General features: G+C 55.3%; 1 protein-coding gene across 16 annotated transcripts in view; it reads right to left on the bottom strand.

Moving 5' to 3' along the window:
* The window catches only part of PLEKHA6 (pleckstrin homology domain containing A6), a 139,836-nt gene that overhangs the window by 5,171 nt on the left and 112,570 nt on the right, over positions 1-22,095 (bottom strand). For 11 of the 16 annotated variants that reach the window (XM_032422512.1, XM_032422513.1, XM_032422518.1 and 8 more), the window contains 16 exons: positions 21,767-21,853; positions 20,660-20,713; positions 16,558-16,638; positions 15,567-15,635; positions 14,154-14,234; positions 13,791-13,940; positions 12,653-12,748; positions 11,072-11,183; positions 10,333-10,472; positions 9,240-9,389; positions 7,837-7,966; positions 7,514-7,620; positions 6,042-6,218; positions 4,887-5,054; positions 4,658-4,791; positions 1,340-4,140 (listed from right to left, as the gene is read on the bottom strand). In XM_032422512.1, the coding sequence (XP_032278403.1) occupies positions 3,864-4,140; positions 4,658-4,791; positions 4,887-5,054; positions 6,042-6,218; positions 7,514-7,620; positions 7,837-7,966; positions 9,240-9,389; positions 10,333-10,472; positions 11,072-11,183; positions 12,653-12,748; positions 13,791-13,940; positions 14,154-14,234; positions 15,567-15,635; positions 16,558-16,638; positions 20,660-20,713; positions 21,767-21,853 (2,013 nt within the window). In that variant the 3' untranslated portion in view covers positions 1,340-3,863. Of the gene's footprint in view, positions 1-1,339; positions 4,141-4,657; positions 4,792-4,886; positions 5,055-6,041; positions 6,219-7,513; positions 7,621-7,836; positions 7,967-9,239; positions 9,390-10,332; positions 10,473-11,071; positions 11,184-12,652; positions 12,749-13,790; positions 13,941-14,153; positions 14,235-15,566; positions 15,636-16,557; positions 16,639-20,659; positions 20,714-21,766; positions 21,854-22,095 lie in introns of those variants that run through there. The other 5 variants (XM_032422515.1, XM_032422520.1, XM_032422519.1 and 2 more) reach the window with 3 other exon arrangements.

Genomic DNA, 22,095 nt, shown 5'->3' with positions numbered 1-22,095 from the left:
CCCCTCGCTATCCCTGGGGACCCCCTTTCCATCAATCCAGAAGGGGCAACCTTCGGTCCACCCCTGAACAAATCATTACAAACCTTAAAGTGGTGGCATTTGAATTAATGGATTTTACTCTATTATCATTATGATTCCATGCTGAGAAGAGCAAAGTGGAAGGCCAATGCGGAGGGGGTCCTATGAGGAGGGATGAGCTCTCTGCAGTCTGCAGACCCTCGGGCACCCTCAGGGCCGCTGTGAGGCAGGAGCCTGGCAGACAGAACGTGCTCACTTGGCCTCAGAGGAGAACCAGACCTCAGCCAGGGTCACACTGTTTCCTCCAACAGAAGGATCCTGGCATCTGACTTCTAGTCCCTTGCTCTCCACCCTGCCCTGGACACCATCACCTCCCTGCCCTCTGTGCAGCTCCCATCACGTGTATACATACAGCCACAGATATACACAAGATGTGGAAATTTTCTCGTGAGCAGGAAGCTGTATCTACCCACACAGAACACGTAGTCTGTGCACGGGATCCAACAGCATTCGACTCTCACTGCACACAACTCAGATATGTGTGTTTGTGCACTTCCAAACCCGTACTCTTCCACAGGGACCGATACACGTGTGACCTCACACTCAAATACATTTGCAAACGCTTTCAGAACACACATTTGTGTGTATGTCTGTATCGCAGACCCAGCGGTTAGTCATTTGGCAACTTCGACTTCTAAAACTGTCAGAAAGTCAAAAACTAAACCAGAGCTGTTTCAAGAAAGCCAAATATCTATTACAACGTGCATGCGGTGAAGCTCTTACAATTATTCACAGACCGGCTCCCTGGAGTCCAGTTACTCTTATTTCTACACACTTCTGAGGAGTTGACCTGCTGGGGGTCTACCCCATGGGAGATCAGAAACAGGGAAGTTAGGGGAGAGAGAGGACTCGGGAGGCCCACTGACAGCTAGAAGAAGGCACAATTGGGGCATAAAAGTCTTTTGTAAAAAGCAGATATAATACCTTTAAAAGCATTACAATCTGGGAGCTACGTTCTATACCAACTAGAGCCCTGGAGGGCACCCCTTCAACGGATCAGGAAAAGAAGGATATTTACAATGATACTAAATGAACAAGAACAAGAAAGATGAATTATGTTAAATAGAACTTCTTTATGAAGGCAGAAATGTTCTAAATATATATTAGGAATATATCCATTGAGGGGCACCTGGGTGGCTCAGTCACTTAAGCGTCTGCCTTCAGCTCAGGTCATGATCTTGGGGTCCTGGGATCGAGCCCCACATCGGGCTCCCTACTCAGCGGGGAACCTGCCTCTCCCTCTCCCTTTGCCCCTCCCCCTGTTCATGCTCTCTCTCTCTCCTCTCAAATAAATAAATACAATCCTAAAAAAAGGAAATAGTTGAAGTTCACATATATAGTAGCTATGTATTGGACAGGTGCGATATTATAATCGTGTGTCCGCAAGTACTACCGCATCTGCATGCAGAAATCATCAGTCACACCTGCTCTCCCATCCTGCACCTTCATGAGACCTGCTCTCACCCATCCTGCACAGATACATATTTACAAATATTGCAGTGTGTACACTGGGCACAACATACACACAAATGTGTTTCATCACTCCCCAGACTGCAGAACCAGCCAGTCACACATAAATACGTGCATTCATCAACACTACCTCCAGCCTTACACTGCATACTGGCATACACCTATATAAACCCCAACAGCTTCCTAAATACCACCCGTACTCATAAATCGTGGTCTCCACACAATGTCCGTAGACATTTTGCAGACATATACACACATAGTTCTGTATTTGCACTCACACATTCCCTCCACCCACGCACTTGAATACACACAAATGCACGTGCCTCTACAAACATCCCCCAACACAGACGCTGCACACGACCTCACGTCTTCCCATATACCTCCTGCTTGAGTCTGCACGCTCTGGGTCTACTGACAAGCATTCCTGAGCACACCATCCACGCCACACACCCACCCTCAGGCACGGCCTCTCCACCCTGTGCACGCCGTGCTGTCACGAGGGCCCGTGCCCGGCACCCCCATACGCACGGTCCCAGGCTTGAACCTATGCCCACGCACGGTCCTCGCGGTCCCTGGCAGAGCTGCAGCTCTGGGAATCTGGGCCAGAGGCCAAGGGGCAGTGGGGACCGTGGGCTAAGTCTGAGGTCTGGCCCTGCTATGCCATTTTTTAAATAGTTGGGGTTTTGGCAAAAGCAAAGTGACAGTTTGCTTTCAACGCATAGACCATGAAATGTAAGCTGGTGTGTATTGAGAGGGAAATCTGAGAGGCCAGGACGGGTTTTGTTTTCATGGAACCTTTGGCTGGGAAATGACAGTAGAGAGAGCCAGGGGCTGGGGCGAGGGCAGAGGGAAGTTTTAAAAACAGTGTTGTGTGCGCTAACCCTTGAAACAGGAAGTTGCCTTTTGCCCAGAGCATGAGGAGTTTGATCTTTGGAAGATTCGAGTTCATTTTACAGCTAAACTACAGAGAGGTGGGCTAGAGGCCTCTGTGCAGCCAAACTGGTTCTGCTGCCTTTGGCTGCAGGATGGGACTGTCTGAAGCCCATCCCTTCTCTTGTCCTCAACTCCAGCCCAACCGACCGCCTCTCTCTGAAATACCCCCACCAGTCTTCCCTGGCCGCCCATTTAATGTCCATTCGACCTTAACCGCCAGTAGGTTCTTCCTTAAGGCGTAAATTCCCTTTGTTGTAGCCTGAAACCCTCTGGTTTCTAAAAATATCCATATTTTAAATAGCGAGAAAAACCACACACAGACCCTACTTCCACTCCAGCTGTTGCTAGGTCAGCGAGTCCTACCGCTGTCACCAGCACCACCACGCCCACATCGGGCCAGCATTTATTGAGCACTTACTAAGTGCCAGGCACTGTGCTAGGCGCTTAGCATGTATTGTTGCCGTTCCTCACACCACCAGGCAGGTATTTTGATTTGAATTTTACAGATGAGGCAATGGAGTCCCCGAAAGCCAGAATTCAAACCCCTCTTGATCACCGACACGAAATGCCACCCCTTCCGCCGGGCTCCTGGCCGCAGTCCCGATCTGCTCGTTGCCGGCCCCTCGCCCAGGCTGCTCTGTGGGCCAGCACACCTGTCTCTCCACCTCCTCCTCTAGCAAAGTCCGGGCAAACCTGGCATCCTTCCTGGGCATCCCTCTGGACTGGCCTTCCGAGCTCTCCCTCTCCCTCTCTGCCCTAACCACCTTTTGTCCTGAGGAGGACGACGTAGTCCGCCCCCCGGCCGGCTGCATGACGTAGGCACTGTCTTTCCTCTATCCTTCACCCTCCCATTAAGAGACTCTCTTCCGTTCTTCCTGATTCCAGTCTCACCTTCCCTGGGGCGAGATATCTCAGGCTGACTTCAACCTCACGGTGACTGCTCGGGACCCTCTAGCTTTTTTATCAGCGTGAAGTCCGTTCCTCATGCTCATCTTTTCTTAGCGGAGAAGTGGGCTTGGGTCAGTAGGCAGGGCGGTGACTGCATCGCCCTCAACTCTGGCTCCCTGCCCCACCTTCACCTTCCTATCCGCACGCAGCCAGAACGGGAAGGGAGAGGGTGCCCTGCAGTGCCTGGCCCCACTCCACGACTGGTAGTACTTTTATCCTTCCCAACCAAGCTCAGGGATCGCCTTTCTGCCATGCCTTTCCTTAAGCTGCCCAGGGAGGGTGGTGCCCTGGCTGCCTGCATGGACTCTGGCCATTCCTCCATTCCTCCAGAGAGCGGCTATAGGAGGGTCATCCCAGCTCCGAGCTCCGGGACGCAACTCGGGCCCGTCTGCACCCTGCTGAGCCTAGCACGGTACCTGGTGCTCAGTAAGTGCTCATCCTGACCTTGAGGAAAGTCTCCCTGGCCCTGTACCTCTCTGTCCCTGGCCCCGTCGCAGCTCTGAGCTTCCTCCCCTGCACCTGGTCAGCCAGTCTCCCTGGAGGAGCGAGGCCCGGCCCCTCTCACCAGACAGCATGCGGCCCCGGCGGGAGGCCTCGGTCGCCAGGGCACAGGAGATTTCAATCCGCTTCTCCTGCTCCTGCAGCTGGCTCTCTGAGTCCTGGGGCACGTCCACAAGGTCCCCCTCGCCGACGGGCACCACGTTCTGCATACTGAAGAGGCACAGACACAGAGACATGGAGTGGGGGGACAGGATGGTCCACCTGGCTTGGGGGGAGCCTGCGGACTGAGGTTGGCAGGGTGGCCAGAGGCCTGTGAGTGGGCAGGCTCTGGTTCCCGGCAAGGCTGTCCCCAGGGGGGAGTGGGGCCCTGGCAACACACATTTTGGGACCCCCTACTGCAATGTCTTAAAATGAATGAGAAGGTTCAAGTGACCATTTAGGGCAGCCTTGATGAGGAAGAGAAGTCACCAGAGGGCAACCCCTCAGTTTGTCTTGACGACAGCATGCGCCTGCGCGCAGCAGGTCTTCTCGGCACGCAGTGACAGCATCCCTGCCCGGGCCGCAGGGCTGGCCCTGGTCCGCTGCCTTGAGCCACTGCCTCCGTCTGCCCTCCGCGGGGGGGCCTCAGGGCTCCCACTGGCATGGGTCGGGGTGCTGGATTCAGGGGCACCGGTGCCCCACGTGCCAGGGTGGGCAGAGGATGTTGAGGTTCACCCAGGCACGTTACCTGGACTTGGCAATGAGCGTCTTGATCCTCTCCACCTTCTTCTGCTTCTCCTTCAACTCCTCGGGGCTCAGGGGAGTATCAGGCTCCAGGTCAATGTACCGTTCGGGGATGAGGACTTTGTCTGGTGTGGAGAGCTGGGGAGGGACCTAGGTCACCACCTCCGTTCCGTCCCCTCCCCACGCCTCCCCCCCAGGCTTTCTCCCCCTCTGCCCTCCTGGACTTCACTCACTTCCTTACTGATGTCCACATCATAGTGCTGGGGCTCCAGTTCCATTTTGCGAAGCCGGGCAATTTCTTCCCTCGGCGTCTCGTAGGCCTGCCCACCAGGCTCCTCTGCCCGCAGGGCTGCCTCCAGGTTGGAGATGTCCACCTCGTGGATGCTACGGTGACGGCGCACCTAGGGGACAGCAGCACTGTGACCACACAGGGACTCTGTCCCCTGCCACCCGTGCCTCCAGGCAGCCCTGAGCAGGCGCGTGTCCTCACTGTCCCTGCTCATCACGCCCAATCTGGCCGCCACCCCGCCGTTCCCACTGCGGGACAGCTATCCTCCTTCCATGCTGCTTGTCCAAAGCCTGCCCCCCCCTCACAAAGGCCCAGAGGACAAATCTCATCAATATGTCTCATCGGGACTCATTACTTCCCATCCGGCTGTACCCTGTGTTCACAGTCTGTGCCATATTTGTTAGGCAGTTGGACTAGTGTGTCCTACACTGGTCTTTAGTGGATTCCTATTATAGAAGCTCCAATCCACCAAGGAGAGTGTAAGCTGTTTGAGGGTAGGACTTTTGATCATAATTTTCCTGTATTTCCGAAATGTGGTGGAAAGAAAATTAGGCAGATGCCTGGGGCTGCTCCCAGCTCCATACTCAATAGCCATGTGGTCCAAGAATCCTTAATTTCTCCTGACTGTGTTTCCCTATCTCTAAGACAGGGGTGGTAATTCCTAAGCTGGCACTGCTGAAAGATCTAAACAAAATAATGTGAGATTCGAGAACTGCACGGTGCCACGCACCAGTGTGCTATTACGATTACCTTCGGTAGACCCAGCCCAGTGCTAAATACACAGAAAATGCTCTAGAAACATGTGTAAGTGATGGCTATCCCTGGGTGCTGAATTTTGCACCATTCTCTATTAAATGAATTTTGTATAATTCTTCTCACCTAAAATCATCAATGCATTCCTTTTTGTGAGTTATTTTTCTTTAAACACATGCAAGGAATGCTTGCTGCAGTATATCTTCGGCCTAGTGGGGAGAGACTCCCCCTCCCCGTTCTCCCAGGTGCCCAGCTTGGGTCCTTCCCAGCCCCTCTCTCAATGCCCCCCACACAGCTGCCCCAGTCCAGGCTGGTCACGGGCTGGGGGTGGCTGGGAGGACTTTACCACTTTGTAGGCAGGCCGGGGAGCAGGGTCAGGGGCAGGACTGGCCGGGAGCTGCAGGCTCTTCCTCTTCTCTTTCATAGAGCCGCTCTGATGTCTCCGCATGCGGTCAATCTGCTCCTCCACGCTCATCTTGACCTTGCCCTCGCCAGGGAACACAGCACTCTTGGGGCGCTCCTGCTACAGCAGAAGATGAGGGCTCTGATGGGTGTGCATCCCCCACTCCCAGCTTCCTCATCTGCCCTAATGCCTTCAATGTCCTTTCTCTGGGAAGCCTGTCTGTAGTGGGTTAAAGAAGGGCCCCTAAAACATATGTGCACGTCCTAACCCCGTTGGACCTGTGAATGTGACCTGATGTGGAAAGAGGGTCTTTGCAGATGTGATTAAGGTAAGGACCTCAAGAAGAGATCATCGGGAATTGGAGTGGACCCTGAATCCAATCTTAGGTATCTTTATAGGAGACAGAACGGAAGAAGATACAGAGTAGAAGGTGGATGCAGATACTGGAGTGTTGTGTCTATGAGCCAAGGAACACCAGAGATGGCCAGCAACACCGGAAGCTAGGAGAGAGGCATGGGACAGATGCTCCCTCAGAGCCTCCTGAGGAACCAACCCTGCTGACACCTCAGTTTTGCACTTCCGGCCTCCAGAACTGTGAGAGAATAAACTTCCTGTTGTTTTTAAGCCCCCAGGTTTGGGGGGCTAAGTTAATTTCCCAGCAGCCCCAGGAAATGAATCTACTGCCTTAGGTCGGCACATTTGACTCTGATCGCTGATTTTTGCTGGATTTGTAGTTCATCGCTGGCACATTATAATAATTTTGTGAAGGGCACCTGGGTGGCTCAGGCGGTGAAGCGTCTGCCTTCAGCTTTGGTCATGATCCCAGGGTCCTGGGAGCCTGCATCGGGCTCCCTGCTCAGCAGCAGAGTCTGCTTCTCCCTCTCCCTCTGCAGTCCCCCTCCCTGCCCATGCTCTCTCTCTCAAATTAAGAAATAAAATCTTAAAAAAAAAAATTTTGCTAACTATTCTTCTATCTTTCTTGCTTGCTTTTTTTTTTTTTTTTTTTAAGATTTTTATTTATTTATTTGACAGAGAGAGACACAGCGAGAGAGGGAACACAAGCAAGGGGAGTGGGAGAGGGAGAAGCAGGCTTCCTGCTGAGCAGGGAGCCCGATGCGGGGCCCGATCCCAGGACCCTGGGATCATGACCTGAGCCGAAGGCAGATGCTTAACGACTAAGCCACCCAGGCGCCCCTCTTCTATCTTTCTTATGTGTATCTTCCTTGTCCCTTGATATGTCTACCTGATGGAAGACTTCTCCAGTGGGGCTGTTGCCCTCCTCCCACTTGTCCTGCCTTCCTCCTCCCGCCCTGGGTTTCATGAATGGTGGACAGATGGGTGGACACACACAGGCCCCTGGGCCCCCAGCGCAGCTCAGGCCCATCCGGGCCTCTGCGCCCACAGGCTGTACTCACCCGGGAGGACAGTCCATTGGTGAGCCCATTGGTACTCCTCCTCACCACCCTTGATGGAGTTAGCTCTTCATCAGCGGGCGACTTTGTCTGAGGAGGCACAATGCCAACTGTAGGGAGACAGAACAGCCAGTAGGCCTTGTGGAGAGCAGGAGGGCAGAGAGTCTGGGGGCCTGCTTCTCTGAGGAGGCCCAGTCCCATCTGTGGCAGAGAGGAAAGGCCCAGGATGGGTGGGTACTCGCTCTCTTTGGTTGTGAAGGAGCACCTCTCCGGGCTCCTCTCTGACCCTTGGCCTTCCTTCTAGGGGAGGATGGGACAGGAAGTACCTTTGTTGAGAGCTGCCTGCTTCTCTGCCTCCACCTCTTGCCTGGTGGGCACAAGGCTGTTGTCTCTAGCGGTATCCAGGGGTGATGTCTGGTGGGGGTCTTTCTTGCTCTGCTCATGGCTTGCCTTGGGCTGGGGGAAAAAAGGAGAAGACGGTCCATGCTGTAGGGACTGCTGGGAACTTGGCCCTCAGGGATGTTTCTTTGCTTTGCAATGGTTGGAGCACAAACCCTTGAAAACACAGGACGAGGAGACTCTAAGTGTGTCAGCTGGGCAGTGGGCAGGGACGCCATGGAGCCTCCCACCCATGCCACCTTAAGGCTGGCCAATGCCGGCTCATCTTGTGAGGGCTCAGGGCTTCCAGGAGGCCCTCAGCCGAGGCCCAGCAGAGAGGCCCCTCAACCTGACCAGGCCTCTTGGTGAGCGCCAAGAAGCACGGACTTGCTGTGAGCCAGAGAGGAGGAAGGCTGGAGGAGGGGGGGCTACAAGGCTGAGGATCTCTGAGGATTCTGTCAGGATCTCACCCAAAACTTGAGCCAGAGAACCAGGTGGGCTTTGGTACCAAGATTCTGGGGGACAGAGATGTGCACTTAGCTTGAGGGCTTGCAGAATCATGAGACTAGAAGGGGCCTCAGACAGCATCGGCAACCCCCCAACTCCCGTGGTGCAGCCAAAGAGTCTAAGTCTTCATGAGGGACACACGGAAAGACTGAGCCAGAGGCCAGAAGCACCAGCTGGAGTCCAGTGAGAGAGCATGGGTAAGGCCCTTCGCCTCCCCTCGTCTGGAAAGCGGAGGTGATGCTGCCTCTCTGCCCCGCTCCCCGGCAGCCCCTCAGGGCTGTGCTTATCCCAGCAGCTGAGCCGGGATGAAAAGATGACTCCCGGTTTTAGACACAGGACTACTCACCATGCAACCTCTTCCCAGCCTAACTGTACCTCTCTCCTGGCGAGAGAGGCTGGGGAGCCAGAACAGGGCAGCTTACACCCCAGGGCCGATGGGACCCAAGAGGACACACAAGGCAGAGAGACAGACAGCATGGAAGGACCGGGGTCTGAGGCGGGCAGGAAGGGACTGGAATGGCACCTGTCGCTGCGGGTCCCTCGATTTCCCTTGCCTGCTCACGCTGGTAGGAGGTGGGGCACACCACCACTCACAGCCAGGGGCTGCCCAGGAGCCCGGGCATGGGGTGGGACGACACGCATTTTCCCTCTGTCCACAGAGGGCAGAAAGGGGAAAGCATTCTCTGCCATCCCTTTCCTTATCCTAGAGTCTGACCAGGCAGCGGTGGGCAAATTAATATTGCAACGGGGGAAAAAGGGCTCCGTGTCCTGCCTGGTCCCCTCGCCTGACCCTTCGCCCCGCTCCCTCCTCCCCTGCCCTCCAGGACCCAAGGGTGCTGGGTACCTGACCCCTGGCTGGCTCGCCACTGCGGTACCAGGAAGGGGAGCTGGGGTATGGCCAGAAGCGGCTCTCGCTAGGGAGTGGCGGCACGTTTGGAGGAGACTCCAGGGGGACGTAGGCTTTGGGGAGGGGGGGCCGCGGTGGGCCGGGCTCCTGAGGCAGAGAGAAGCCAGAGCATTAGGAGGAAGGAGACCAGCCACTGTGAGAGCAGAAGAAAAGAGCATTAGCAGGGGACAGACGACATCGTGGGGACCTGGGGTGGGCCCCTGGACCCCCAAACTCCCACCCGCAGCCTGGAGGGAGCTCCAGCTCCGGGGTGAACTCTCAGCCTAGCTTCAGGGCTCTCCTTGGCAGAGCGCCCACCTGTGCACCGCTCCCCACTCTTCCCCAGTTTTTCTCCACAGCTCTCTGCTCATTGGCCTCACCATCACCCTGGGCACATCTGCACCCCTGTGTCTTTGCTTCTGCCGCCTCTCCTGTCTGTGATGCTTCTTGTTCCTCTGTCTGTCCCAATGAAAGTTCCACCTTCTCCTTGGAACACCAGGGCATTTACGGTCCACACTGAGACACACACTGCCAAGTTCCAGAGGCTGGCTGCTTTCTACAAATCGGTCTTGGTCCCCCCTGGACACTGGACTCCCCGGGAGAAGGGCCTTGGGCATGCGCATGTATGTTTCTGAGAGGGCCTCACCCCATCCCTCGCCCCGTGTAGAGCCCCAGTAAACACCTGCTGATTGACCGGCTAGGAAACTGCTCCCCACGCCTACCCTCAACCCTCTCACATGCTGGAACAGTCCTGGATTTAAATTCCTACTAAGTGTTGGGTATCTTTGTTAACTGTCCTGGAGTTCAGGAAGAGACTTCCCCAGAAGGAGGCTAAAGATGACAAATGCCGATGAGAGCAAGTAAAGGAAAAATCTGGAAGGAAGTTCACCAGACTGGGTGTGAGAATGACCACCTTAGACAGAAAGCCAAAGCACTAGGCCTGGAGGCCTCTGGGGCAGAGATGGACACAGGGTCTGTGTCCTTCAGGCCAACGAGGACCTGGTCCTCCCTCCCTCCCCCACCTACCTTCTACTCCATTTTCTCAGCTTACCTCACTGGACCCGGGCTTGGTGGGGGACCCCTGCGAGCCGGACACCAGTGAGAAGGGGCTTAGGGGGCTGGTGAGGCTGGTGGAGCTGAGAGGGCTGGCGGGGCTGTTGGAGCTGTAGGTGGCCGTGGGGCCAAGTCCTCCTGGGGGCAAGCAGAGAGGAGAGATGAGGGATGGATGGGGTAGGGGTGGGCTCCGTAGGCGGAGGAGGCAGGGGAGGACTCAGGGACTTGGGAGGGAGGTTTCAGGGCCACCCGGGCCTGATGGAGGGACTTATTCCAGGGGTTGGGATGCAGGCTGGCCGTGGAGAAGCATGCTGGGCAGGGGTTAGATGACGGATGGAAAGAACAGTGTTGCCTCTGAGACATTAAAGAAAGCCAGCCCAAAGTCCCAGGGCTTCAGATCACCACCCGGCCCACGGGCTTGGGTGGGGGTGGGGGTGGGGGTGGGGGTGGGGAGGCACAGGTGCTCTTTGACCCTTTCTGGGGAGGAATCTAGACTATCAGGGTCAACAACATCTCTGAGTGGCCTACCTGGTCTGTTCTGGGAGGAGGGGGAGGACAAAGGGAGCCCTACCCACCATCCTAGGGGAAGATCCCAGAGGCCTGAGAAGGCCCTGACCAGCTCTGCGCACAGTGTGAGGGCCTGGAGCGCGATGAGTATGACAGATGTGGGGTGGACGCCAGAGGCCCCACAGCATTTCTGGTGAGCCTTTCAGGAGGCTGGTGGAGAAGGCTCCCACCTCTGTGCTTGGCCGTGTCTGTGCCCCGGGACGGGTTATTCTTCCTCAGCCCCTCCAGCACGTCCTGGATCCTCCAGATCTCCTTCTGGATTTGCCGGTTGAGCACCTCATTCTGAAACCGCCCAAGAGCGGGTCAAGGGAAGTGGCTGTGAGGAGTGCCCCAGCCTCCCCCCCACGCCCGCATCCCTTCGGGCCAGCAGGAGGCAGGAGCCTTGCACGCGTGCACACGCTCACACGTCCCTTCCGCACATTCATCCTCCCCGTGGGAAGCCTCTTCCTCTTCAGCTTCTACGAAAGGGAACTTGGGAATTGCCAGAGGAGAGGGACCTGTCATCACAGTCAAGAGCCCCTTTAGGTGAACATGCAGCCTCAGCTTCCCCGGGGAGATCAGGCTGGTCTTGCAGCAAATGCCCCTCTAGGTGGACCCTTGATGGTAGTCTGTTGTCAAGGGCAAGGGTTTCCAATTGACTAATGTTCTTTCCATCCCAACGGTCCTTTTGTAATACCGACACCCAATGTCTGCCTAAGTATTCATGAATTATATTCAGTTAGAGTTCGCACTCTTTGAAAAATCATAGCTACCACTTCTTTAGCACCCCACGCCCCTCCACCCCACGTGCCAGGCACGGCGCTAAGGGCTCTGCAAACACTAACATCTTTCAGCTGCTCGAGAACTCTGTGCGGCACCGGCCGCAGGTGTCCCGACTTTGGAGATGAAGAGACTTGTGCCCAAGACCCTCTGTTAGTAAGCAGTGTGACCGCCATCTGAGTCTGGGTCTATTTGTCTCAAGAGCTGGTGCCCTTGACCAGGATGCTTTCCTACCTCCTAAAATGTTCGTGTTGAAAGTCGGGCTTGCCCATAGGACACGCAAGCATTCAGGTGCTCTGGACCAGGAGGGCCTTCACCTCCGCCTCCCTAACCAGCTGCAGTGTGGGGTGGTGAGTTCCGTCACCCGAAGGAAACTAGGGGAAGTCGGGGGCACGAACTACATCAGAGAGACAGAGTTTGCAAAGCTAGCTAGAGAAGAGGCAGAGCCCGGGTAGAGAAGCTCGAGGGAGGAAAAGAACAGGAACTCCCCAAGGTCAATACGTGCAGCTTCCTGCCTCCAAGCAGAGTGTTTCTAACCCGTCCTGGGAGCGAAGCCTCTTTCCTATCTTAAAGGGCCTGAGTGGCTGGCTCCCGCACAGCCTACTCCTTCGGAGGTCATGAGAGACAGCCGCACATATGCCCACGTCTCTCCCCGCATGTGGATCTCTATCCACATCCAGATCTACATCTGTGTCTGTATCGATGTGTTAAAGCCTTCCAGTCATAAAGTATCTTCTGTCTAACCTAGCGCACTCATGTTTCCGCTTTACTCCTCCCTCACGATCTGCTGGAACTCAAGAAGATCCCACATGGTCTTCATCCCGAAAGCATCTGTTTTAAGTGGATGTGAACCTTGTCTTTTGTCTCAGGACCGACTCCCTGTCTCAAGTCTCTGAGATCTCGAAAGCAAGAAAGGAAGCCACTTTGGTCTGTTTGGGCCCAAAGGAGAAGGGGGGGCACACTGACCCCCTCCTGCCCAGGCCCCTCTTCACCTGGACGTCCAAATTGAGCTGCTCCCAGAGGTCATCGTGCAGGGCAGACACCTCTGACTCAAGGCTCTCATACTCTATGGTGCTGTTCGTCAGGGCCTGCAATGGAGGGGGGGGTGTTTTACTGAGAAAGTGGCCATTGCCAAAGCCTTCCTCCCCAGCCCCCCCACAGGGCCCGGGGCAAGGGCAGCTGGGGTCTGGCAGGGCTCAGAGGAGAGCACAGAGGGACCGGAGGAGAGGGCCCAGGGCTGAGACATTCTGATGACAGCCCAACAGTGGCCCATCCGACTGCAGGCCGAAAAATAGAGAAACCAGGATCCTCTCCAGGTGTGGGGGTATGCCAAAAGGGGATCATACCATGCCCACCCCCTCCTGGTGTCCTCAGACTGGGTAACCCAAAGTGGAGGGCAAAAACCCAGAGGTGTCTGCTCCCTGGGGGTTAGAGACCTTCCACCCTTCTGGCCCATGTTTTCCGGGCCCTTTTGCTGCGGCACCCCAGAACTCCTGTCCGGGCAGTCGGTCCTGCAGGGTCTGCCCTGCACCCACGGCAAATGACCGGGCCAGCAGCCCTGCACAGGGGTCCCGGTTCTCCAGGAGAGAGGACAGAGGGAGGCAGCAAAGCTGTGAGAGCAGCCGACGAGATCAGGAGCCCTCGACCTCACCCTGCCCTGAACGAATCCCAGGGCGGGAACAGTTTGTGGAAAAAGAAGCCCGTTTCCTTGCAGGAGACTCTACGGAGTGAGTGGGCCGGCATGCTCGCTGCCTATCGGCAAGGCACCACTTTTTTTTTTTTTTTTTTTAAGATTTTATTTATTTGAGAGAGAATGAGTGAGAGAGAGAGAGCACGAGAGGGGGGAGAGTCAGAGAGAGAAAGAGATTCCCCGCTGAGCGGGGAGCCCGACACGGAGCTCGATCCCAGGACCCCGGGATCATGACCTGAGCGGAAGGCAGATGCCTAACCCACTGAGCCACCCAGGCGCCCCAGCAAGGCACTATTAAGGTCTTTCGTTTCTGCCCCTTCTGGCCAAGGGCAGGCTCTTGGCCACCGAGGAGAGTCGGGAAGGAGCGAGCACAGCCTGGGAGGGGCGGCCCTCCTGTGCTGGTGTTGCTGCGCGGACCGGGGATGGGGGCAGAGCAGTACCGTGGCCGCCTGCGACAGCTCCACGCGGGTGTTGATGAGCTGGTTCTGTAGGGACTCTTTCTTGTGCAGCAGCTTCTCCGGGTAGGCAGGCTGGTTTGCAAACATCTCCAGCTCCTGGTGGGTCCCCATCAAGGCACTTTCCAGGCTCTCCTGAAAGAAGGCAGGGGAATGGCCGCCAGCAGCCCTGATGATTCCTCTCTGGGACTCTAAGCAGCAGGGGCCCGAGCCCCAGCAGTTCCAGTTAAGGGCAGGACAGAAGTTTAAGACAAGGCTTCGGCAGCTTAGCGGGGACACAGCACCCCGCACCTGTCCAAGCCCGCCTCCCCACATGCCCCCAACTCCAGGCCACCCCCCGGCTCTCACCTTCTCAGCTCGGAGCTGCTGTACCAGCCGGTCCTGCTCCCTCACCACCTTGTTCTGCTCACACAATTTGCCCAGCAGCTTCTGGGGGCCCGAGGGGGTAGGGGGAAGGGAGGGAGAGAGAAGGGGGTGAAGGACATGGTTTGATGGGGACCTGGGAAATGGGTCAGAAGGGCCTGGCCTCTGGATACTGCCTCCTTTCCCCTGCAGAGGAACCCTAAGCCTTCTTCACCTTGACCTTGGAGGCTCCTGGGAACAGGAAATGGTCTCAGGAGACTCCCCAAGGACCTACTGGGAGGGGAGATGTGCTTATTCTCTGAGGAAGTGAGTCAGCTGTAGAGGGGAGTTCAATGTTAAGCTCCTGCATCCCCCTCCTCCTGGGGGTTCCAATTCCAGAAGGGTTGAGGAGATAATGTGGCCTGGCCTCCCAGGCCTCCCAGGGGGAGTACGCAGGGTGCCTGAACCAGCAGTCTTAGGAAAACCAGTGAACCATGTAAACTGGTTCCCCAGGCTCACAGGACTCTGTTCTCCCCTCCTCCCAGGGTCTCAGGATGGCTGACGCTGGGATCCTCCTGAGGTCTGGCCCTTGCCTGGATGGAAACTCTCCCAGGCCTACTGGGCAGATCCACTACCCAGGCAAGACCAGTGATGATGGGGAGCAGGCAGGGTAGGCCACGCTTCTCTTCTGGAAAGGCTTAGGCTTTCCAATATCCACACCATTATTCATGCCATTCCTCAAATACCCCCTTGACTCTTTTCTACTGGCCACATCTTGTCTTCTGGGCCTTTTAACTTCCAGGCCAGCTCACCTGTTACCTGCTTTGTCCCTGACCCACCGGCCCACATGGTCTCACTGCCCTGCCCTCCTGCAGAACCCACTGTCCATCCCATTTGGCACAGGAATCATGCTGTCACCCGCTGCTACCTGGCATCTCCCACTACCCTGGAGCTCCCTGAGGCCAGGGGCAGGGCCGTGTGCTTCCCTCTAGTGGCCTAGGGGCGACTGCTAACGTGGGCACAGCGTAGCCTGGTCGATGCACCTGCTAATGAAGTCCGTGTTCCTGTAATGAGCAGATCCCACTGCTGGAGACAAGAGGGCCTAGGGCTCCGTGGAGAAACACACACGGCCAGCACGGGGCGGGGGGGGGGGGGGGGGGGGGGAGGGGGGAGAAGCGGGGGGGGGGGGGGGGGGGGGGGGGGGGGGGGGGGAAGGGGGAAGAACGAGAAAAGAAGGGGGATGAGGAAGGGGCAGGCAGAATGTTGTCTTTGTGCTGAGAGAGGACATGAGTCAAAGGCATGAAGAGCCACCAGAAGGACAGAGATGAATGGAGGAAAAGCCCCAGTGGAGGAGAGCGAAGATGAGGACGACAACGGGAGGGACTGGAGAGGACAGGGGAGCAGGAGAGCTGCTCTTACATCTGTGTCTTGCTCGTTTAACTTGTAGGTGTGGAGACCGTCCCGGAACACTTCTGGGTACGGAGGGACCTGCAGGAACACGAGGCCGGTTACAGCAACAGGGGACAGGTAGGGTGTGTGGGGATGGGAAAGCAGACAGCCCTTGCTCCGTTCTTGTCAGGGACCGTGGTCCATCAGCTCTGGTAGCTTCCATTCCGGGAACCCGAGCTAATTCTTTGTCTCTGGCTGGGAAGCCTGGCGTAGCCCCATCTAGGTTCTTCCCTGTTGTTTAGGCTGATTTCTGGAGACAGTGATGCTGCTCAGCTCTGACTCAGGATCTCCCCTCTCCCCCCCAACCTCTAGATCTCCTGTGGAGAGGGACTCTGGAGATGTAGAGATCCCGGATGGCTTATTGGGAACAACCCTGAGAACAGCAGTTAACCCGTGGCTGTTTTTGAGGATGAGACATGGGAAAATGGAATGAGCCCCGAAAACATCTGAGAATGATTATCTTGGTATATTGCACACCAGTCACAGGGCGGGGTTGGGGGGGGTGTGCTTAACCAGGAGTACGTCTGGGTCCAGCAAATGCTGCCCAGCCTTAGTGATACATCCGGTGACCACAGCATATTCTACACCAGTGGGGCATCAGATGGTTCCATGTCACACCCCTTGTGCCCTGAACCCCGAAGATGTTTGTGAAGAAGATACCCAACATGAAACAGAAGTCCTGGACTTGAGAAAGCAGATTTGCGATCGCTGGCATGGTATGGGAGTCGGTGCTGGTTATATTGATGGTTTGAGAAATGGGCCTTGGATTCACCCATGAACATGAAGAATGGAGGAGACACAGTGGAATTAGAGGAGCGGGACGAGGCGGGGCCCAGGAGATGAGGCCTGGCGGATGAGTGGGTAGGGCAGAGCAAACCCCAGCCCAAATGGCTTGACTAGACCATGCACAAGCAGCTGAGATGGTGCTGATGGGGACCATGCTGCCAGGCGGAGGTCTTACTTGCATGAAGATCTGGGCCCTGGGGGAGGAGCTCTCCACCATGCGGTTCACCATACTGATGAGAGTCTCGCTCTCACTCATCTGCAGCAGAGGAAGGAACGGACGATTCAAACTCAGACCCCCATGGAGCTATCTCCCCATCTCCCTCCTGGGCTCACTTCCCCGGAAACAGGAAAGGGCAGCTCGTCCTGGGGTCTCCAGCTCCCTCTGCTCGGCTTTACCTGTCGCTCACCCCTTGTGAGCTCCGTCCCAGGACAAGCACTGAAGGTCCCCCGAGGAAAGGTCACATAAGGGGGGCTGGGGGCTGCTGTGCCCTCGCTCGCTGGCCCTGAAGAGACCCCTTGCCCAGTGACACTCTCCCCAGGGTGCCTGAGAGGTGCGGCAGGTCTCATCCTCACTGGCCAAGGTCAACTCCCTGCCCCACCTCTTTTCCTCACGCTGCTTTGGTCAAAGACCACACCGGCAGGTAGGAAAACCCTTCTCCCCAAATTTGAACTAAATCAAACAGCTGAGAAAGAAACCCTGGGGCTGCTCTTTGGATGGGCCTTCACAAAGAGGCATAGCTCTCTCTCCCCGACCCCGGCCCACCTCTTGGCTCTAGAGTAGAAAGGATTGCTAAACACGGTTTCCAGAGCTGGGCTGGTAGCATCCATGCCGATCTTGGATGACGCTAGGGAGCAAATAAGGAGGCCAAAACAAGCAAGCCGCGTTAAAGGGACAGCAGATACTCGAACACTGTTCTCTGACATGTCATCTTTGTGTTTCAAGAATCATTAGGAACACGGAGGGGGAAAGAGAGAGATGAAGAAGGGCAGGGGAGAGGGAGGAGAGGGGGTGAGGGAGGGAGGGAAGACAAGCCAAGCAAATCAACTAGAGACGCCATCATTTCCGCCCCCTGGTTCCAGTTTAATGGCATCAAAGAGTGAAAACATTAGGGCGTGTCCTTGGCTATGTCCCTTTAACTCATGACCTACAGGACAAGGTAGCAGAAGACAGAGGGAAGTCGTGTGGGAAAAGCTTTTGGGGGAGAGGAGGTGAGTGAGGGAAGGGACAGAGCCACGTTAGGGCAGAGTTTCTGGGGTCACAGTTCAGGAGGCCGTCACATTTTTGGCTCTTACCTCCCCCAGCTTCATTGGGCCCACATGTATTTTCCCTCTTACCCGTTTAGGTGGCAACCCAAAGGCGGCCTTGCTTCTGTGTGCTGGGGACAGGACGAGTGGCACCCAGCCATCCCCATCTGCAGGGTCCATAGCATTTTGAAAGGCTTTCCTAGGATCTGATCTCTCTACCTCTTTAGCCCATTTGGAATTTTTTTTCAATGGCATCAAGTGTCATTTAAAAGGCTTTCCAAAGAGCAGTTGTAGTAGGAGGCTGAGGCTTCATAAAATAGTTCCCAGTCAACAGGACATCAGCCCCATTTCCTGGAAGGATCTGAACTCCAATCAGTCCCTATCTTCTGGGAATCCTGTGTGTATGAGGTCATGTTTATGGTGCACAGGGCGTGTGTGTGTGGTGTGTGTGTGATGGTATATGGTGTGTGTATACGTGTGTGTGTCTGCTGCCTGTGAGCCATGCTGCGTCCTCTGTGTGTGTGTGTGTGTGTGTGTGTGTGTGTTTAGGACCTGCCAACACACCAGGCCCTGAGAGGGCAAAGAGGCCCAGGTTTTGCCTGGACACGCATTGATCTCACTGCTCGCCCAACCAGTGGCTCTCAAGCACTAAAGAAGGGAAGCCAGAATGTTCTCACCCTGGTCTGCTCCCATTCACACTGTGGCTTTGGGGATCTTCTGGCCCACGTGGGCTTTGCCTCTAGGATTCCTCTATGTCACCTTCTGTCTGTCCAAAATGTCAAATTTTGTGAGAAAGCACCTAGCACAGTGCCTTATACATCATAAAGTGCTCAGTTAATATTTTAAATTGAATGTCAGAAGGAAAAGAATAAAATAATCATCGCAGCAGTTAGCGCTCCTCACCGCCGCCTGACCCAGTGCTGACGCGCACGCTCTTACTTGATCCTCCAGCAAATCTGGGAGGCGGGAAAGGCAGGTTCTACAATGTCCATTTTATGAGTGAGAAAACAAAGGCCCAGAGAGATGAAGCAACATTTTGAAGTTAAAAAAAAAACCACAACAAAAAACCATTGTAAACGGCAGAGCTGGGACTAGAATGTCTGACTCCACGTTCTGGACCCTTCTTTTTTTTAAAGTAAGCTCCATGCCCGGCATGGAGCCCAACATGGGGCTTGAACTCACGACCTGGAGATCAAGACCTGAGCTGAAATCAAGAGTCGGACGCTTAACTGACTGAGCCGCCCAGGCGCCCCTAGACTCTTATCAGATAAAACTCCCTTTTAAGATTATTATCCTTTATCTAGAGGAGGTCCTCTGAAGGGTTATTTCTGAAGCTCCCAGCCTAAGGGCCCAGCCTGTCCATGAGGGCAGCAGCCCCAGGAGGGGCCCCTCAGTGGCACTGAAGGCTGGCACAGCCAGGCACTGTAAATGGGCCGCAGAGAGGAAAGCCTGCCCAGGAGCCCCGAGGCCACTCAGCCCTGCTCCTCGCTACTCCGGGCACTGCAGACCCTGCTTCCTGCAGGCCAGAGCCCGCACTTCCCACTGCCGGTCTGGGTTGGCATCCTGAGCCTCGTCTCCATGTGGGCTGGAAAACTCGTGGTGTGGACACCACATGCTGCTTCTGGAACTAAAATGCAAGGTTCGTGAGGGCTGGGAGCTGTCCCTGCTGATTAAAATGTGGATATCAGGGCTTCCCAGTGCCCAAGGCCTACTATGAGGATGATCCCACCAAGGCACGGAGGCCCGGGAGACGACAGGTTATGTGGCATATGACTTGTGTCTAGAACCACCAACTGTTTCAGCAACAGCCTCTGATTTCAAGTTTAATGTTCTTTCTGCAACTTTAAGAGCATAAAATCATCCTGATGAGGTTTGACTCCTGCTTCTTCGTATATTAGACATCTCCTCAGCCATACACTGGATCAAAAGCTCAGAGTCACATTCCAAGCTCCACCATTTGCTGGCTGTGCATCCTTGGCATGTTACTTAACCTCTCTGTTTCTTTAGTTTTATCAGTTCTTAAGGTGGATAACAACAGTACCCACCCTGCAGTGTTGTTACAAAGATTAAATGCCTTAGGATCTATAAGGAACTCAGAACAGCATGAGGCACAGAGAAAGCACCCAGTTATGGTGGCGGCCGCTATTCCTGCTACTATTACTACGACTCCTACTCTAATAACTTCACCACCTCCGGCCGCTCCACCGGGCCACACTGGGGATGCCCAGGTCCCCTGTGATTTGTAGTGCAGATCTGGACTTAGGTAAGAGTATGCGCTCATATCAAGGCCCAGCATCCTGACCCCCAAGCGTGTCTCAACGCCCCTCAGGTTCAAAAGGCAAGGTAGCCAATGATTAGAGCCTGGAGCCGGGTCTCTGCAGCTAATCACTTCCATCTACGGGAACACTCACGGACTCTTCCAGATGAAACGAGGTTGCTAACACTCTGTCTGCCATGCGGAATTCTTGAGGAGAACACGAGCCCCGTGTGCAAAAGAACTTGGCAGAGGAACTAACAAATATATGGAACTAATATAATTTTAAAAAACCATCCTAGGGCAAGTCTGTAGTCCTCAGTTTACAAACTGTGGAGTTTAACAACAACCTGTGAACTAGGATAGATAGTTTCCCAGGTTGAGGCCGCAGAGAGTCCCTTGCATTTTTAGGCTGAGCCTGGCTGCTCACCCCCTCCCCCTTCCACCGCCCCTGCCGCGCTCTCCAGCAGAAATGCAAATTCCCGCCTGCCCACCCCCTCCCCCCCCAGTTCCATCTGGCCTGAACAAATAGGAGGTGGCATTAATTATTCATGTGGTCATTTCTTATTCTCCTTTCCCCAGGAAACTCCCAGCTGCCCTAAAGGGCTTTGAGGAGAAGGGGTGTGAATGCGCAAACCAAAATATAAGCCACTTTGTTGTGTCCTGGTGGTACCAACAAAGGTTGTCAAATGGATGGGCGAGAAGGAGGTGGGGAGGAGCAGGGAGACAGACGGGGGGCGGGGCAGGGGAATGGCGAGGGGGCACCAGCTCTGCCTACCTGCTGATCCAAATACTCTAGGTTTCTTTGCAACTGAAGGTCTAAAAGTTCATCCTACCCGGAGCCCAACGGCAACACAAACAGGAACAAGACAACAGAAAACAATAAAAAGGAAGCAAAGCAGTTAAGAGTTAGCTGGGGGGCAAGGTCAAAGAGAGGCCTCTGTCGGCCCTTGAAGAGTTCTAGGGAAGGGCAGGGATGAGGCTGAGGGCAGGCACCAAGTTGTCTACCGGATTACCGGATACTGAGCGAGAGGAGGGACTCACTGGGGCCCCAGCTCCAGGGCTCCTGGTCCGCCTGGCCCTCCCCTGGGAGAGGGAAGCACCCTGAAACAATCTAGTCAGCCCTCCCTAGCAGCTCCTGAGTTTTCGGGAAGAATCCATTGTTCCTAGATGGGTGCTGAGCTGTGTGTCAGGGCTAGAGCTTGGACAGAGAAGGATCAAGGGGAAGGAGGGGAGGGGCACCCTCCATGCCTGTAGAGGCTCCTCCACCCTGGCCTCCCAGGGCTATGTAGGGAAGGCGTCAGCAACAGGCTTTTGGGGACAAGGACTCGGCCTGTTGGTTCCAGTGTACCCGCCCCCATCCCAGGTAGAGCATCTGCATTCAGTTCTGGGTGGGAGGGAGACAAAAATTCTCTGGAGAACAAATTCCCTGGAGAGACAAGTAGAAAGCAGGGAGAAAAGAAGGAAAAGGCGTAATATGGAAAATATTTTCTTCCTTAATCTCACTACTTGTCTCTTTCCCCAAAAGTAGCACTCCAGGCAAGGACAGACTTGGAGAAAATGCCTGTTATTGGACACTCATTGGGCCCCGGATGGGGGCCCCTCTGCATGCTGGGAGGAGGTTGTTGCGGGGTCGAGAGGATCAGGACATCACACGCCTCCAGATCTTGTCCCTGCTCCTCTACCTTGTATCCCAGAGATGGGGTAACTGGCGTCACACTCTGCACTGGGGTCAGAGTCCTGGCCGGGAGGGAGGAGTATCCAGAGGCTGCTAAAAACCAGGAGGGCCAGGCACCAGGCACAGAGCATCCCTGTGGCTGCCCTAGTTTGGCCCCGCCCTGGAAGGAGAGGTTCTGTGGGGAGTGGATGGGAGGAGAGGACGTACCATCTTATCGTGGACCGTGGGGGATGGTGGGTAGTTGTAGGGGAACAGTCCTGCAGGGACTGGCCGCCTGTCTCCCAGGTAATCATACTAGAAGAGAAAGGGAATTGGAGAGGTGAGGGGGTCCGGCTGGGACACAGACTTCCCCACCAACTGAAGCTCAAGGTTAGGGATGTTTGTGTCCTGTCCCAGAGCAGATGCCAAATGAAAATGGACAGCATTTATTCACTGCAGTATCCTTGCATTGACCTGTCTTGTCCTCAAGATGTGAAAAGACATCTCTCTCTGCCCTCAAACACAGGATTAGGGTTCCTGGCATGACCTGGGGATGG

The sequence above is a fragment of the Phoca vitulina genome, unplaced genomic scaffold, assembly GCF_004348235.1.
Source record: "Phoca vitulina isolate PV1807 unplaced genomic scaffold, GSC_HSeal_1.0 scaffold26, whole genome shotgun sequence".
In the NCBI taxonomy this organism is placed as follows: Eukaryota; Metazoa; Chordata; class Mammalia; order Carnivora; family Phocidae; genus Phoca; species Phoca vitulina.
The sequence above is the reverse complement of the archived record's forward strand: the minus strand, read 5'-3'. Positions and strand labels throughout refer to the sequence as shown.